The 14,877-nt window shown below is 34.6% G+C and overlaps 1 protein-coding gene across 1 annotated transcript in view; it reads left to right on the forward strand.

Annotated features, from left to right (window-relative positions):
* TENM1 (teneurin transmembrane protein 1) overlaps positions 1 to 14,877 on the forward strand; it is a 497,338-nt gene that overhangs the window by 286,459 nt on the left and 196,002 nt on the right. Inside the window, exons 10-12 of the mRNA XM_037988761.2 lie at positions 6,964 to 7,149; positions 8,774 to 8,797; positions 10,713 to 10,859. Coding sequence (XP_037844689.2) covers positions 6,964 to 7,149; positions 8,774 to 8,797; positions 10,713 to 10,859 — 357 coding nt within the window. The remainder of the gene's footprint in view (positions 1 to 6,963; positions 7,150 to 8,773; positions 8,798 to 10,712; positions 10,860 to 14,877) is intronic.

Genomic DNA, 14,877 nt, shown 5'->3' on the forward strand with positions numbered 1-14,877 from the left:
CCTGTAAAACCATCTGGGCAATTTTCAATGTTTTAAATGTGTATTCAGGTTTTCTATTTCTTCTCACGTCCATTTGTTTTCTGGAAAAAGTCTACTTTATCTAAGGTTTCAGACTTACTGGCATAAAGTTGTTAATAGCAGTCTCTAATTTATTTTTGAATTTTAATCTTTAATGTTTATTTGTATTCTTTCTTTTCCTTTTTTCTAGCTCTCTTACTTTGCCACAGGTTTCTGTATTTTTTATATTCATCTCAAAGATGTAGATTTTGATTTTGTTGATCTTCTCTGTTGTTTCTTTGTTTCCAATTTCATTAACTTCTGCTCTTGGCTTTGTTGTGTCCTTCATCTACTTATATGTAGTCCTTTTCCTAAATTCTTGATTTGGACACATTGCTCATTAGATTTCAATTCTTCTTCTTTTCTACTATATGCATTTCAGGCTGTGAATTTGCTATAAGTTACGGTCTAAGCTGCATCCCACAAGTTTTTGTAAATAGTATTTCATTGTTACTCAGTTTCTAATTCCAATGTAATTTTTGAAACATAATTCATGAATTATTTTTAAGTGTGTTTTTAAAGAACACCTTTCTGGGATTTTTCTTTTGTTATCTTTTTGTTTATTGATTTCTAATTTTACTGCACTTTTTAAAGCAGTGTAATCTGTATGCTGTGGAAACTTTGGCATTTATTCAGTCTTGCTTTGTAGACGAATCTTTGTCAGTTTTTGTGGGTTATTCTCTGTGTGCTTGGAAAGAACATGTATCGTATAGTCATAGCTTTGAGGTCCTATATATGTCCATTAAGTTAAAGTTGTACTGCCTTTGAGTGATGATGACTTTATTTATTCCTTTTCAGTGTTTATACAAGTTTTCTTTGTCTTGCATAATTTCATTGGCGAGGACCTCCAGAATTAATATTGTGTAGAAGTGATGATCATAAGCGTCTTGTCTCAGTCTTAATAATACAAGAAAAGATTTCAACATCTCACTATTATGATGTTTGCTATGAGGTGTTGTAGCTACTCTTTATCAAATTTAAAGTTCCTTTTAGTCTTAGTTTTAAAATTAAAGTTAAAAGTTCCTTTTAATTACAAGTTAACTCAAAATTTCCTTTTAGTCTTAGTTTGCTACAAGTTTTTATCATGAATGGATGTTTAGTATTTTATGAAATATCTATTATATATCTATTGAGATGATAATTTGATTTTTCTATTTTATTCCATATATGTGATGAATTACATTTGTTAATTTTCAAATGTGAAAGCAATCTTATAATATATTCCTAGAATAAACACAAATTGGTCATGATATTATTTCCTGTTATGTAATGCTAGATTTGCTATGTTAATTTTTGTTTAGGATTTTTGTATCCATGAATGAAATCTTCATGAGAAAGATTGGCATATATTTTTTAAATAATATCCTTCAGAATTTTATATCGGGATTATGCTGACCTCATAAGGCATATTGTTAAGAGCTTCCTCTTTTTCTATTTTTTGGAAAAGTTTATTTAAGATTGGCAATTTTTCTTTCTTAAAAGTTTGGTATATTTACAAATGAAGTCATCTGAGACTGGAATTTTCTTTGTGGTAATGTTTTCCATTATGGATTAAGTTTCTTTAGAGAAACTATTCAGTTTCCATTTTTTCTTGTAGTTTATTAAGTTGTATTATTCTAGAAATTTGTTCATTTCATCAAAAATTTCAGATGTGTTGACAAAAAGCTGTTAGTGATATCCTCTTGGGATGTTTTATGTTTGTACTATGTATAGCAATGTCATTATTTTTTATTTCTGATATTGGTTATTTGGGTCTTCTGTATTTTCATCTTGATCAGTCTCCACGAAGAGTTTATCAATTTTGTTGGTCTGAGCCAATCATCAAGTATTGACTTTGTTGATTCTTTCTGTAGTATATTTATTCCTGTTGTATTAGCTTTAGCTCTTATAATCACTATTTTCTTCCTTCTACTTTTTTGGAGTATACTTTGGTTTTCTTTTTCTAATTTCTTAGAGTCGATACTTAGGTCATGGTTTTTCAGCTCGTTTTTCTTTCTACCTCATAAATTTTTCTGTACACATGGATTTAATTATATTACACATTTTCACTCATTTCAGTCTCTTCTAATTTTCATGATGATGTCTTATTTGTTTAATGTTTTATTCAAAAGTGTATTTCTTGATTTCCAAACATGTATTGATTTTAGATTCATCTGCTATTACTAATTTCAAGTTTAATTTCATACTGGACTTAAAATATCCTATGTATGACTTCAATACTTCTAAATATATCAAGACTTGCTTTAGAGCCTAGCATATGGTCAATATTTGTAAATGTTCTGTATACATTTGAAATACATTATGTGTATTTTGTAGTCATTTATGGCAGTGTCTTATATATATCAATTAGATCAAATCTGTTAACCATGTTGCTTAAATATTTCATACTCCTTCTGATTTGTTTGCTTGCTCTATCAGTTAGTGTGACGGGGGGGCTGTAAAGTCTGACTATGACTATGAATTTGTCCTTTTCCCTTTTGTCTTCTTTCAATTTTGCTTCATTTATTTGGCTTACCGCTTTCTTCAATGTTGGAATTTTTTTTTTTTTTTTTTTTTTTTTTTTTTTTTTTTTTTTGAGACAGGGTCTCACTCTGTTGCCCAGGCTGGAGTGCAGTGGCATGAACATTGCTCACTGCAGCCTCGACCACCTGGGCTCAAGCAATCCTCCCACCTCAGCTTCTTGAGTAGCTGTAGGCACATGCCACCACACCCAGCTATCTTTTTTTTTATTTGTTTTTATTTTTATTTTTGAGACGGAGTCTCGCTCTGTCGCCCAGGCTGGAGTGCAGTGGCCGGATCTCAGCTCACTGCAAGCTCTGCCTCCCGGGTTTACGCTATTCTCCTGCCTCAGCCTCCCGAGTAGCTGGGACTACAGGCGCCCGCCACCTCGCCTGGCTACTTGTTTGTTTGTTTGTTTGTTTGTTTGTTTTTAGTAGAGATGGGGTTTCACCATGTTAACCAGAATGGTCTCAATCTCCTGACCTCATGATCCGCCTGTCTCGGCCTCCCAAAATGCTGGGTGTCTTTTGTATTTTTTGTAGAGATGGAGTCTCACTACATTGCACAGGCTGGTCTCAAACTCCTGCGCTCAAGTGACCTGCCCACCTCACCCTTCCACAGTGCTGGGATTGCAGGTGTGTGCCAATGTGCCTGGCCAATGTTGGAAATTTCGATTCAATTTTTATTTTCTGATTCCATGAGACTGAAAAAGCCCTACTCAGCCTCTGAGCCTCTAGTTCACTCTGGTATAATTGACAGATGCTGCTACGGGAAAAGCATCCACAAATGTCAGGCTCCTCTCTCTGGGTTTTCTTTTTCTTCTAGAACTTGGCACGGTAATTCTTTTTTTTTTTTTTTTCATTTTTTTTCTTTTTTCTTTAAATTATACTTTAAGTTCTAGGGTACATGTGCACAATGTGCAGGTTTGTTATATATGTATACATGTGCCATGTTGGTGTGCTGCACCCATTAACTCGTCATTTACATTAGGTATATTTCCTAATGCTATCCCTCCCCCCTCCCCCCTCCCCACGATAGGCCCCAGTGTGTGATGTTCCCCTTCCTATGTCCAAGTATTCTCATTGTTCAATTCCCACCTATGAGTGAGAGCATGCGGTGTTTGGTTTTTTGTCCTTGCCGTGGTTTGCTGAGAATTATGGTTTCCAGCTTCATTCATGTCCCTGCAAAGGACATGAACTCATCCTTTTATATGGCTGCATAGTATTCCATGGTGTATATGTTGGCACAGTAATTCTTTACTGTTTTGTGAACTCCACTAACTCCCAAAAGATTTTAAAATATATTTTGTTTAGATTTTCTAGTTCTCATCAGAAGGGAATAGTAAAAATTATTTAGATCCCTATTACTAGAAACAGAATCTCACCTTTATGTTTTCATATGCATACTTGACAAATTACCAGTTACCTAACTCCCGAATAATACAAGGCTTCCCAAATATTTCATTCAGGACACTCCATCTTACATACTATTAAAAGATAGTATTTTATTTCTACATTTATTCTAGCTCCAGATTTTTTATTATTATTATTTTGTACTCAATAGTCAGTGCTTTGTCATCTCTCTGGGCTAGTGGGTCCAGTTAATTACTCACCATCTTACTGAAATTGCAGCCTTTCAAGTGTCTCCAACTTTATACTGGAAATTTAGTCCAACTCCCCATCTGAAATGGGTCCAATACCTCATCTCTTTTTTCTTTGTGGACGTAAGTACCCAAGCCCCTAGTCGTAATTGGGTATAATAACTCTCAAGACTGCTAGAGAATTGACTGCTTTGGCTTTTAGCATCCTCTTTGCTTCTGGCATTTGAAGATTTCTCTTTTTTTGTGAGCCAAGACATGCAATTTAAAAAATTGTTACATTATATCCAACATTTCTAATGGTTTATATACAGATAGTTTGAAAATAGCCTAGTCTGCTATTTGGCCAATACTGTTCATCTAGTTCTATTACTTTTCAGACAGAAATCAGAATGTCATACTCCTCGATGCCTAACATTTATAGTTGTACAAAGCAATATATGAAAAATGTTTGCTTCTAACTATTCTAGTCAGAACTGTCTTGACTAGCTTTAACCAATTAGCGCCTAATCTTATAAAGGCCCTTTCAGTTCAGTTTTTAATGTCTTGGGGGAAGGCCGTGAAGGGGAACAGAATGATAATATCAGCCTTACTGCAAGAACTGAAATTATAAATACAAATTATCAGAGATTCAGACCAAGATTCGGGACCAGGGGTTCTTTCAGGATAATTCTACCTGAGCTACCACTTTTTAAGCCAAGGCCCACCTTTTTAAGATACGTTTTTCTGTGTCCTAGACTTTTCTCACAACCTGATGATACCCTGTACAGCGTTCCATTCACGTTTCCACCCCTTCCAATTTGGATTTTCAACTACACCTTTGTCAGTACAGCTCTTCCTAAAGTCATCAACAAATTCCATGTTGATAAATCCAATGGGCACTTCTCTGGCTGTGCCTTACTTGACCTCTCAGCAATATTAGATGTAGTTAAACACTCCTTTATTAAAAAGTGTCTTCTTGGGCTTTAGTTACACCACAATCTCCTGGATTTCTTCCTATCATTCACCACCTTCTCCATCCCAGTTTCCTTTGATGGTTCCTCTTTTTAATGCCTGATCTTTCTTCAGGGCTCTTCTATTCCCTCTTTAGGGATATCAACCAGTTATTTCCATGCCTTTAAATACCACCTATATGCTAAAGATGGCCAATTTTATATCTCTAGCCCTGGCCTGTCAGAATCATATATCCTACTGGTTGCACTGACATTTTCACTTGGCTTTTTACATATATCTTAAGGTTAATCTGTTTGATCTTCCACCCTTATTTTTCCCTTAGCCTTTCTCATTTCATTAATGACAGCATTATCTGTCCATTTGTTTAAGCCAAACTTTTATTTTTCCCTTTCCTTCATCCTTTATATCCAATTTTGAGCAAGTCCTATTGATTACATCTCTAAACTATATTTCAAATCTATCCAACAGCCTTGTGAGGTATAAGTGTTATTACTTTTATTGCATTCTTACACAAACAGAGATTAAGACAATATGTTAGTAAGTTGCCTAAGGGTCCATAGGTACTAAGCAGAGGAATCAGGGATGCAGTTATCTTTATTTCAAATCCACTACTCTTTCCATCATACCCTGACCTTCAAAGAATGCTTATGAGTAAACTTATGAACAAATTGATCCAGATTATAATAAAACTCATAATCATGGCTTTTTCAAAAGAATATTGTCATCTACTGAAAAATAACTTTGCTATCTGTGGAGTATATTAATATCAATGCCTCTAAATATATTAAACTAGTTTCAGACTGTGGAAGAGACAACCCGGCTTCCAGAACACCCTCTTTTCCTTTCAGGAATATGTGGTCTATTGTTCCCAAAACATATTTCATTCTTTCCGTAGGTTTTTATCCTACTTCTCTTCCTCCAGCAAGGGAATTAGATCACAAAAGAGGCTTCCCTGCTTTTATGTTGGTTTATCTACTGTCATGACTTTATTAATATTCAACATTTCTCAACAAAAAGTCAAAGTGACAAAGGAAAGAAACTCAGCAGAGCCAGTACACATCATCATTATTATACTGTCTAAATACTGAGTAGCATTTGAAGATAAGAAGGATGTGTACTTTAATCAACCAGGGTTAATTTTATATGCTTAAAATAAATGCAAATATTGTTAGTATGATCAGGGAAACCAGCTGGTTGTCATCATTGACATCTTTACCTTTTTCATATTTTGAATTTTATTAGAAAGTTATTATCTTTCCAATTAATGAACTTGTCTTTCTGAATGAAGTTAGGGCACTGTTTTATTAGGATTTTTTCCCCTAGTGATATCTTATAGTATCATAAAATCCCTGCAACATTATCTGTGATCTTAATGAATTTTTAGTGAAACCCACTTGGCATTTGTTTGTCATTAATCTCATTTCTAAGCCTTGAATGCCGTTATCATTTTATAGACTTCTCAAAATCAGTTTGGCTTAGAGTTTTATATTATTCTTAGAGACTTAACTACCTCTTTTTAGAGTTTCTTGCACATTCATTCAGATGCTAGAGATCTTTGTGACATCTTGTTTATATAAATTGTTTGTTAACATTTTGTTTAAAATATAAGTATAGGCAGGGCATGGTGGCTCACATCTGTAATCCTAGCACTTTGGGAAGCCAAGATGGGAGGATCACTTGAGGCCAGAAGTTCAAGACCAGCCTGGTTAACATAGCAAGACCCCATCTCTATTAAAATAATAAATAAATAAAATATAAATATAGACTGGGATTTTTGGTAATTCTAATGTTTTTTGGAAGAATGGCTGCTGGTTTTAACAAAATATGTTAATATATCTTCTTTGAATTCCCCACAGAGCTGTGTACCATGGAGTGTGGTAGCCATGGAGTCTGCTCAAGAGGAATTTGCCAGTGTGAAGAAGGCTGGGTAGGACCAACATGTGAGGAACGCTCCTGTCATTCTCATTGTACTGAGCATGGCCAATGCAAAGATGGAAAATGTGAGTGTAGCCCTGGATGGGAGGGCGACCACTGCACAATTGGTAAGTACCACCATACTTTAATCAAAGTAAATTGAATTAGTTGAAGTTAAGAGCAGTCTAGTGAGTCAATCACTAGGCATTTAGTAGAATTTGAGGTTGGAGTAGAGGAGGACAAGGAGGGTTGGTTACAAGTTTTAAAGTTTTGTGAACTGATAAGTTTCTTCTTTTGTCGATGATATTCTATGTATTTTTTGTGTTGTTTCATTTCTTATTACTTCAGTATTCCTTATGTTTTCTGCTTTCAAGTGCTTTGAGTTACTCAAGTGAAAGATGTTACATTGGAATAAAGTGTCATTAGTTAATAACAAAAGTGCTTTTGTTGTGAAGGTAACATTCTCTGCCCATTTTTCCTTTTGAAAAGTATAGGTTGTTTCGGTTGAAAGCACTTAGAGGCAATTTCATTAAATGGGACTACTTTAACAGGGGCCATTCAATATCATTAGAGGCTGTCTTTAATGTATATGAGGAAGGCACTTCTGACCTATCATCAATAGAACATTTGTGTTGAATTGTTTATCTGGTAGTGTAGAGAGTTGGTCCTGAAGCCACCACTCTCTCTTCACCCCTTATTGCTAATTTCACAAAGGGAAAATGGTCTGTGAATACGGAAAAGCTTATGTAATAATTAATCTATCATGTGATCTTCACACTATAAAAGATATTAAAAATAAATATTTCAGTTATAAAACACTTTCTTTTTCTGAAAAAAAAAAAAGCAAAGCCCTTAACATATATTTCTATCCACCACAAAGGTTTCTATGCAACAAACCTTTGCATAGAATGGTTGTCACTAATACAGAGTAACAAGTATGATTCCCATTATTCAACTAAAGAAAGTGGGTCATAGAGTGTTCCAGTGGCATTCCTTGACTATGCAGAAAATTCCTGCAGAGCAAAGGCAAATGTGGGCCTCTGGATGCCCAATTCATTGTTTGTAGGCTTTTCCCTCACTAGACTATACTACAGCTTTCATTTTTAGGTGAAAGTATTTTCTTATAATGGTTGGAACTTGCCAAAGTAATGTATAATATATATAATACATATAACATATAATCTTCATAAACTGCATTACTTCTCTACTAAAGGTACAGTAAGTCTTGTTCTGCGACTGTGGGAAATATTTAAGATTCATTAAAAAGGTGGAGAGGGGTGAGATTCAGATGTGTAGCTTAAGTAGTTACATTCCTGTACTACAGTAGGTTTATTGCCTTTACATAAGAGGATTTAAATATTGTGATGATTACCATAGGTGTTTACTCCAGAACTCCCTTCTAAAGATATTACTAATAAGAAGTTGAAGCCAGTGCTCTTTCACAGAAGTTATTACTGAAATGTGAAAATGCAGTATACTTCTTATACTTCTAATGAAATATGACACTTTTTAGGAAGCCTAATAGAGTTTCTTGAAAAAATACCATTAATATCATTCTCACAGAAAATATTATTCACAGACTACACAGACCCATGTACCCAACTTTTGAGCTGCAGGCATTTCAGCAGTTCACAGTTTGCTGTTCTCCTCCTAGGCAACAGATGATTAGTACATATTGTATAGCTTTAGTCTGAAATTCATTTGTCATATAGTCAGAAACTCGTTTGATCATTCTTTTCCCCTCCCTTTTAGCTCACTACTTAGACGCTGTCCGAGGTAAGATTTTTCTCACTAATTTTATAACAGAAATATATTTTTAAAAGAAAATATGCATGTGAGAAAGAAAGGGTGGTGTTTTTTGCCATTTGTGTTGTTTGTTTTTATTTTTGGCAATCTTATTTAAATATAGTGTTCTCAGTTTCATGCTAAAATTGTCACACTAAAAGGTAATTTGCTCTTTCAACATCGAAGAGTCACTTTTTGCCATAGTATAGAATGGACTGATAAGCAGTTTTAAGGACTATTTTCTCTTGTCTTTATATTGAGTTCTGTGTATGTGTGTGTGTCTGGATCTGTGTGTGTAACACAGGTTAATTATTAAATAATTTTAATACTTTAATAATTATTAAATAATTTGGTTCAGAGGATGAACTTTTTCTTTAACATAACAATGTAGCTCCAAGTCCATATACAAGGACTCCTAAGTCCTTACAAGGGCAGGAGAATTATCCTCCTAGAAGTATCCCATCATACATCCCTCCAGGGAGCTTCCTTTAACAGAGACAGCAAAGGTTTTTCTGCCAGATATCCTAGTGCCTTTCACTACCTCAGCTTCAGTAGCTTAATATGTCCCAAATTATTCTTTATTTCATCTTAATTATCTATTGCATATCCATTAGAACTACAAAATTTCCCTTCTCAAACTTATGTATGTTCATCATATGCCATGTAATGAGTATATTACATACATAAAGCTTTCCATATTTTCTAACAGCCATCTCTCATTTTATTTTTAAATTTTTTCTTCCTCTGGTCTGTTGATAGTTGTTTGGAAAACTATTTAGAAGGAACACTGGGTTACTTCTACAGATTTTTTAAATTTTTTTTTGTTTTTTGTTTGTTTTTTGTTTTGCTCTTTATGCTTTTGGAATTTTATTTCAAAGAAAGAAACCGAAATGAATATTGACTGGACTATTCCCTGTAAAATTCAGGTCTGGTCCTGTGTTGCTACTAGGAAAACACCCAGTAGCATTATAGTTGGTTTCTCCATTCATCTGCCCACTGCGCATGTGGCACATGTGAAGTTACCCTTTGCTAGAGCTGAACTCCAAACTACGGGTACAAAGAATAGGGCATCCCTGAGAAATTTAAAGTCTAAAGAGGAACCATTGTCAGTGTTGATGCTTCATCAATGGATAAAAGTTATTTAAATGCTACACTTTCCTCTTGACTTGATATTTTCCAGTTTTCTATAATTCAGAAAGTCTAAATCTAGCATGTATTAATTCCATAAACCCTTATTTAACATTTAATATTATTGTTACAAGCATAATATCATGCAAGCTTTTGAGAGAGATACCATAGAAGTAAAGATTTCAATCCTTAGCCCGCAGATGAATAATAATCTTGAAGAGAAAAGGTGAATAAATATGAAGCAACTACAGCACATTTCTAAGGCACCATGTGAACAAATACTTAATGGTGTGGTCTGAACTGTATACCAACATACTTAAGTTCTGAAGCAATACATCACAAGGGAAAATCAGCACAAGCTAGAAGTAGTAAGGGAAAGTTTTTCTTCATAGGGACTGCTATCTTTTCCCAACATATTGGCCATAACTAGATACAGTGTCATCCATATAGTTTTGATTGAGATCAGGAGATATGTTTATTGAAAAGAAAAAAGAATTTTTGCCCCTGCCATAGTTTTCTTCCTATGTGAACCAGGGGTTGGGAATTGGGGTTAGCATTAATAAAGCTTAATTGGCTCTCTAAGGAAAACCACTGCAGAGTAAGGGATAACAAGTTCCCTGGGAAGGTTTTGCAAGCAAGCAAGCTCCTCTTCCATTTATTCAACACCTCCTCTGAATGGGGTCCAGATGATTAGATGCTTCCCTATAGGCAAATACATCATTGTTGGCCAATCCCACTCTGATGTCTCTGTGATGGTTACTCTCTGATGTCTTTTCAGATGGCTGCCCAGGACTCTGCTTTGGAAATGGACGATGTACCCTGGATCAAAATGGTTGGCACTGTGTGTGCCAGGTGGGTTGGAGTGGGACAGGCTGCAATGTTGTCATGGAAATGCTTTGTGGAGATAACTTGGACAATGATGGAGGTGAGTCATTTATAAAATGTTCACGTAAGAAAGGAATAGCCCAGCCTCTAGCACAGTGGTAATCAACCTGGCCAAGGGTGAAAATTAGGAATCTCTAGTATAAATGATACTGAGTTATATAGGGTAATGCTACCTTTTAGTCTCAATCACATTAAGAAATTACTTACTGAATATTTACTATGACCAGGCAGTACTCCAATTTTTTTTGCATGTGTTATGTATCATTTAATTCTCACAATAACCCTATGAGGCTTAGGTGCTACTATTTTCCCTACTTGTAGATGGGAAAATTAATGCTCTGGGTGGGGATCGTAAGTGACTTATCCAGAATCACATAGCTAGAGAGTAGCAGAGCCAAGTCTCCAATTTAGCACTATGTGAGTTCAGAGCATATTTTCTCAACTACTACACCATGCTACCTTCCATACCCATGGTATTTATCATATCAAATTAAATTAACATACCACTATTCAAGTTGTCTGATGTTAGCATGGTTTGCACTAGACACACTAAAATATTTTTCTTTGTTGTTAGTTATTTGGAACTCCCTCTTGTGTGTCTACCTTTTAGTAACACTTTATACCTTTCAGAGGACATAGCATCAAGACAATTTTTGGTAGAATTTTAAATATTTAATCAAGGAGCTGCGCATGATATTTTTTAAAACCATATGTGGCTCCAAGACCTCAGAGTTACCACTTCTCTTAGGAAAGCCAACAAAACATCTAACATACTGTATGATCAGACATCAAAACTGCCCAAACCACCTCTGAATGAGCCTAAAACAACAAATCCTCACTTTCCACATACCTTCTACTTGATGAAACATAAAATTAACAAAAAAAAAATTTAATTTCTGTATATTAGCTTAAACTGAAGTATATTATTAAATTTGACTCCTCATATTTCTATATCTGCTTGGACAATTGCATTCCTTGTCATTTGAATTCAGACATGGGGCAGACTTATATTAATAAGGTAGCAGTCATGGCTTAAGCATCAAATTGCATTGTAAGAGTTTCTTCCTTTACTTGTTCTGGCTGACAGTTAACCTTTAAAAGTTTTAAGACTTTATCAAAATTAAGTGGAGGCAACTTTGTGATTAAGAACACAGAGATTTGAAGTCAAACTGTCTGGATTCAGATACTAGCTCTGGCTCTTATACTAACTGCATGATTTGGGGCAAGTTTTATGATATCTCTATGCTTCAATTTCCTTATTTCTAAAATGGGGTTGATGATATTAAATGATATTACCATTTTTCCCTATAGTAGAATTAAGATGATATTGATGATAAATATAGATTCAGTTCTACTTTGAGATGGAAAGACAGATTGAATAATTAGACACACTCTGTCTAATAGGGTTGTAATAAGGATTACATGAGATAGTTCAAGTGAGCCACTTGAAAGATAGTAAACTACACCACACACACACACACACACACACACACACACACTTAGAAGAGACTATTTTCTGAAGAGACTGTTTACTACCCATGTAACTTGAAAACCTTGTTTTGGAAACTGGAGAGAAGTTTTTAATCTAATGATCCACTGATAAACTATTTAGTTTATTTTTATGGTCCTCTAAGACTCATCTTCACTTTCCTTCTTGTCTTTTTCATTATATGCCTTTTACCTGGCACGTCTTCATGTCTTCTCCACCCATTATTCTCTGTCCATAATTTAAATCTCAAACTATATCTCCCAGGAAACTTCTGACATCCACCTCCTTAATCACCCATGGTGTTGATAATATGCACCATACAATCAAACACCTAATTATATTCTGTATATGGTTTTCTTGTTGCATGTTAAGCATGACCCATCACCCATTGTTATATTCCCAATATGTTGAAAATAATAGTATCTCACTTGTATTCAGGATTTACTATGTGCCAGGCCCTGTGCTGAGCCCCTTACGTGAATTATTTCATTTAATCCCCATTATGTAGGAACTTTTTTTTTTTTTTTTTGAGACAGGGTATTGTTCTGTCTCCCGTTCTGGAGTGCAGTGGCACAATCTCAGCTCACTGAAACCTCTGCCTCCAGAGCTCAGGTAATCCTTCCACCTTAGCCTCCTGAGTAGCTGGGACTACAGGCACACACCACCACGCCTGGCTAATTTCTGTATTTTTAATAGAAAACGAGTTTCACCATGCTGCCCAGGCTCATCTCAAACTCCTGGGCTCAAGGGATCTGCCCGCCTCAGCCTCTGAAAGTGTTGGGATTACAGGTGTGAGCCACTGCACCTGGCTAGGAAATACTATTAACACTACTTTACAAATTAGGAAACTGAGACACAGAGAAGTCAAGTAAGTTGTTAAAAATCACACAGTAAGCAAATGATAGGTCCTCGATGTAAACCTAGGTGGTCTGCTTCATTCTAAAAAGGATTTGATATAATAATAGGAATTTCTCAGTTATGTATTGATTAAAAATGTTATGCTCAGAAAACACATTAACAACCTATGCAATTATAATTTCTGGCTCAGTTAAGGTTGAGCCAATGTTTCCTGCCTTAGTAAAGTAATAAAAATAATTGAATATTTAATTATCACCATTTTTTATGACCTCAAGGTCATCTCAAGGCAGCCAAAATGTTTAAAGAATGGATCAATTAAATATTAATGAATTAATGAATTATCAATTCTCAATGCCTGTGGTCTATGTAGATTCAGAAGACATAGAAGATTTCACTGAATGTGTATTGACCTGTGAACATTCCTTAAAACTATGTCTCTATATGCAAATTAAATATCAAAGACTTTGATATGAGCTCAGTATGTTTTTATGATTGTCTCTTTAGGGAGCAGGGGGGAAGGCTCCTTGAGATTTCCAATTACCATTTTTCCCTATAGTAGGATTAAGATGATATTGATGATAAATGTAGATTCAGTTCAACTTTGAGATAGAAAGATAGATTGAATAAACTCTGAAAGCCCCATGACTAAGATTTTAGACCAATAATTCCATTTTTATACTGTTCAAACATTACCCCTAAGAATACATTAAATGCCCTTCATTTGGTAGTCTCAGCTTTCCAGCTATCCATAATGGCTGGTTTCATTTAGTTAAATATGACTAATTATTAATATTTGCTTAATTTTAATATTAATATACTTGTTTGTGCATGTGTGTATATGTGTGTGTTTTAATTACATTAGAAAGTACCAATTGAACCTTTTTGGGAAAAAGTGGTCCTAATTTTAAAAATGTAATTCTTAAGAAATCTTTCCAATCAAAAAAAAATCACTTTCAAGCATTTGCTTCAAGTAGCTGCTACCTGATTACTCCATATTATAACTGATACTTAAAGAATGGTGGAAAATTTTTGCATTCTAATCAGTTTCGAATACTCATTAGTATTGCTGCTACTTCCTGCAGCTTTGACTTTAGTTACACTCTGATTCAATGCATTGTGATTCTCAGTAAGTAATTGGGCTGCATTGAATATGTGGGTGACACTGCTGGTCCAGAAACTACCTAAAAGCTCCTTGAACAGTAAAAACAGAACAGAGAAGAAATAACCTTTCAATGTTTTTTCTTAAGTGCAAAAAAGGAAAGCTATCTTACGTGTTATATATATAAGAACTAATTACTATAGAAGTCACAAACCTAGGAAATGTCTTGACCTCATTCATCTCTTTAATCAAGAAGCGCCTACCACATGCACAACCCTATACTTGGAGGAAAAAACTTATTATGGTTACCACATTTTTATTTGCTAATTATGTGTCCTAATTTGGAGTTTGTTACATATGATCACCATACATTACATGCACGTATGAATTAACATCAGAAAAAAGTTTGAACATAATATTAACTGAGTCAGAATAGCTAAAACAAATAATAGTGAAAGGAAGATAGAACTATCAGACATTAAGGCATATTTGAAAGCTATGATAATTAAAGCAAAGTGGTACTGATGTGAGAATAGACAGATTAATGCAACTGAATAAAAGCTCTAGAACACACCCAAGTACAAAATTCAGTATATTATAAAACTGGCATCA

This window comes from Chlorocebus sabaeus, chromosome X (assembly GCF_047675955.1).
Source record: "Chlorocebus sabaeus isolate Y175 chromosome X, mChlSab1.0.hap1, whole genome shotgun sequence".
NCBI lineage: Eukaryota > Metazoa > Chordata > Mammalia > Primates > Cercopithecidae > Chlorocebus > Chlorocebus sabaeus.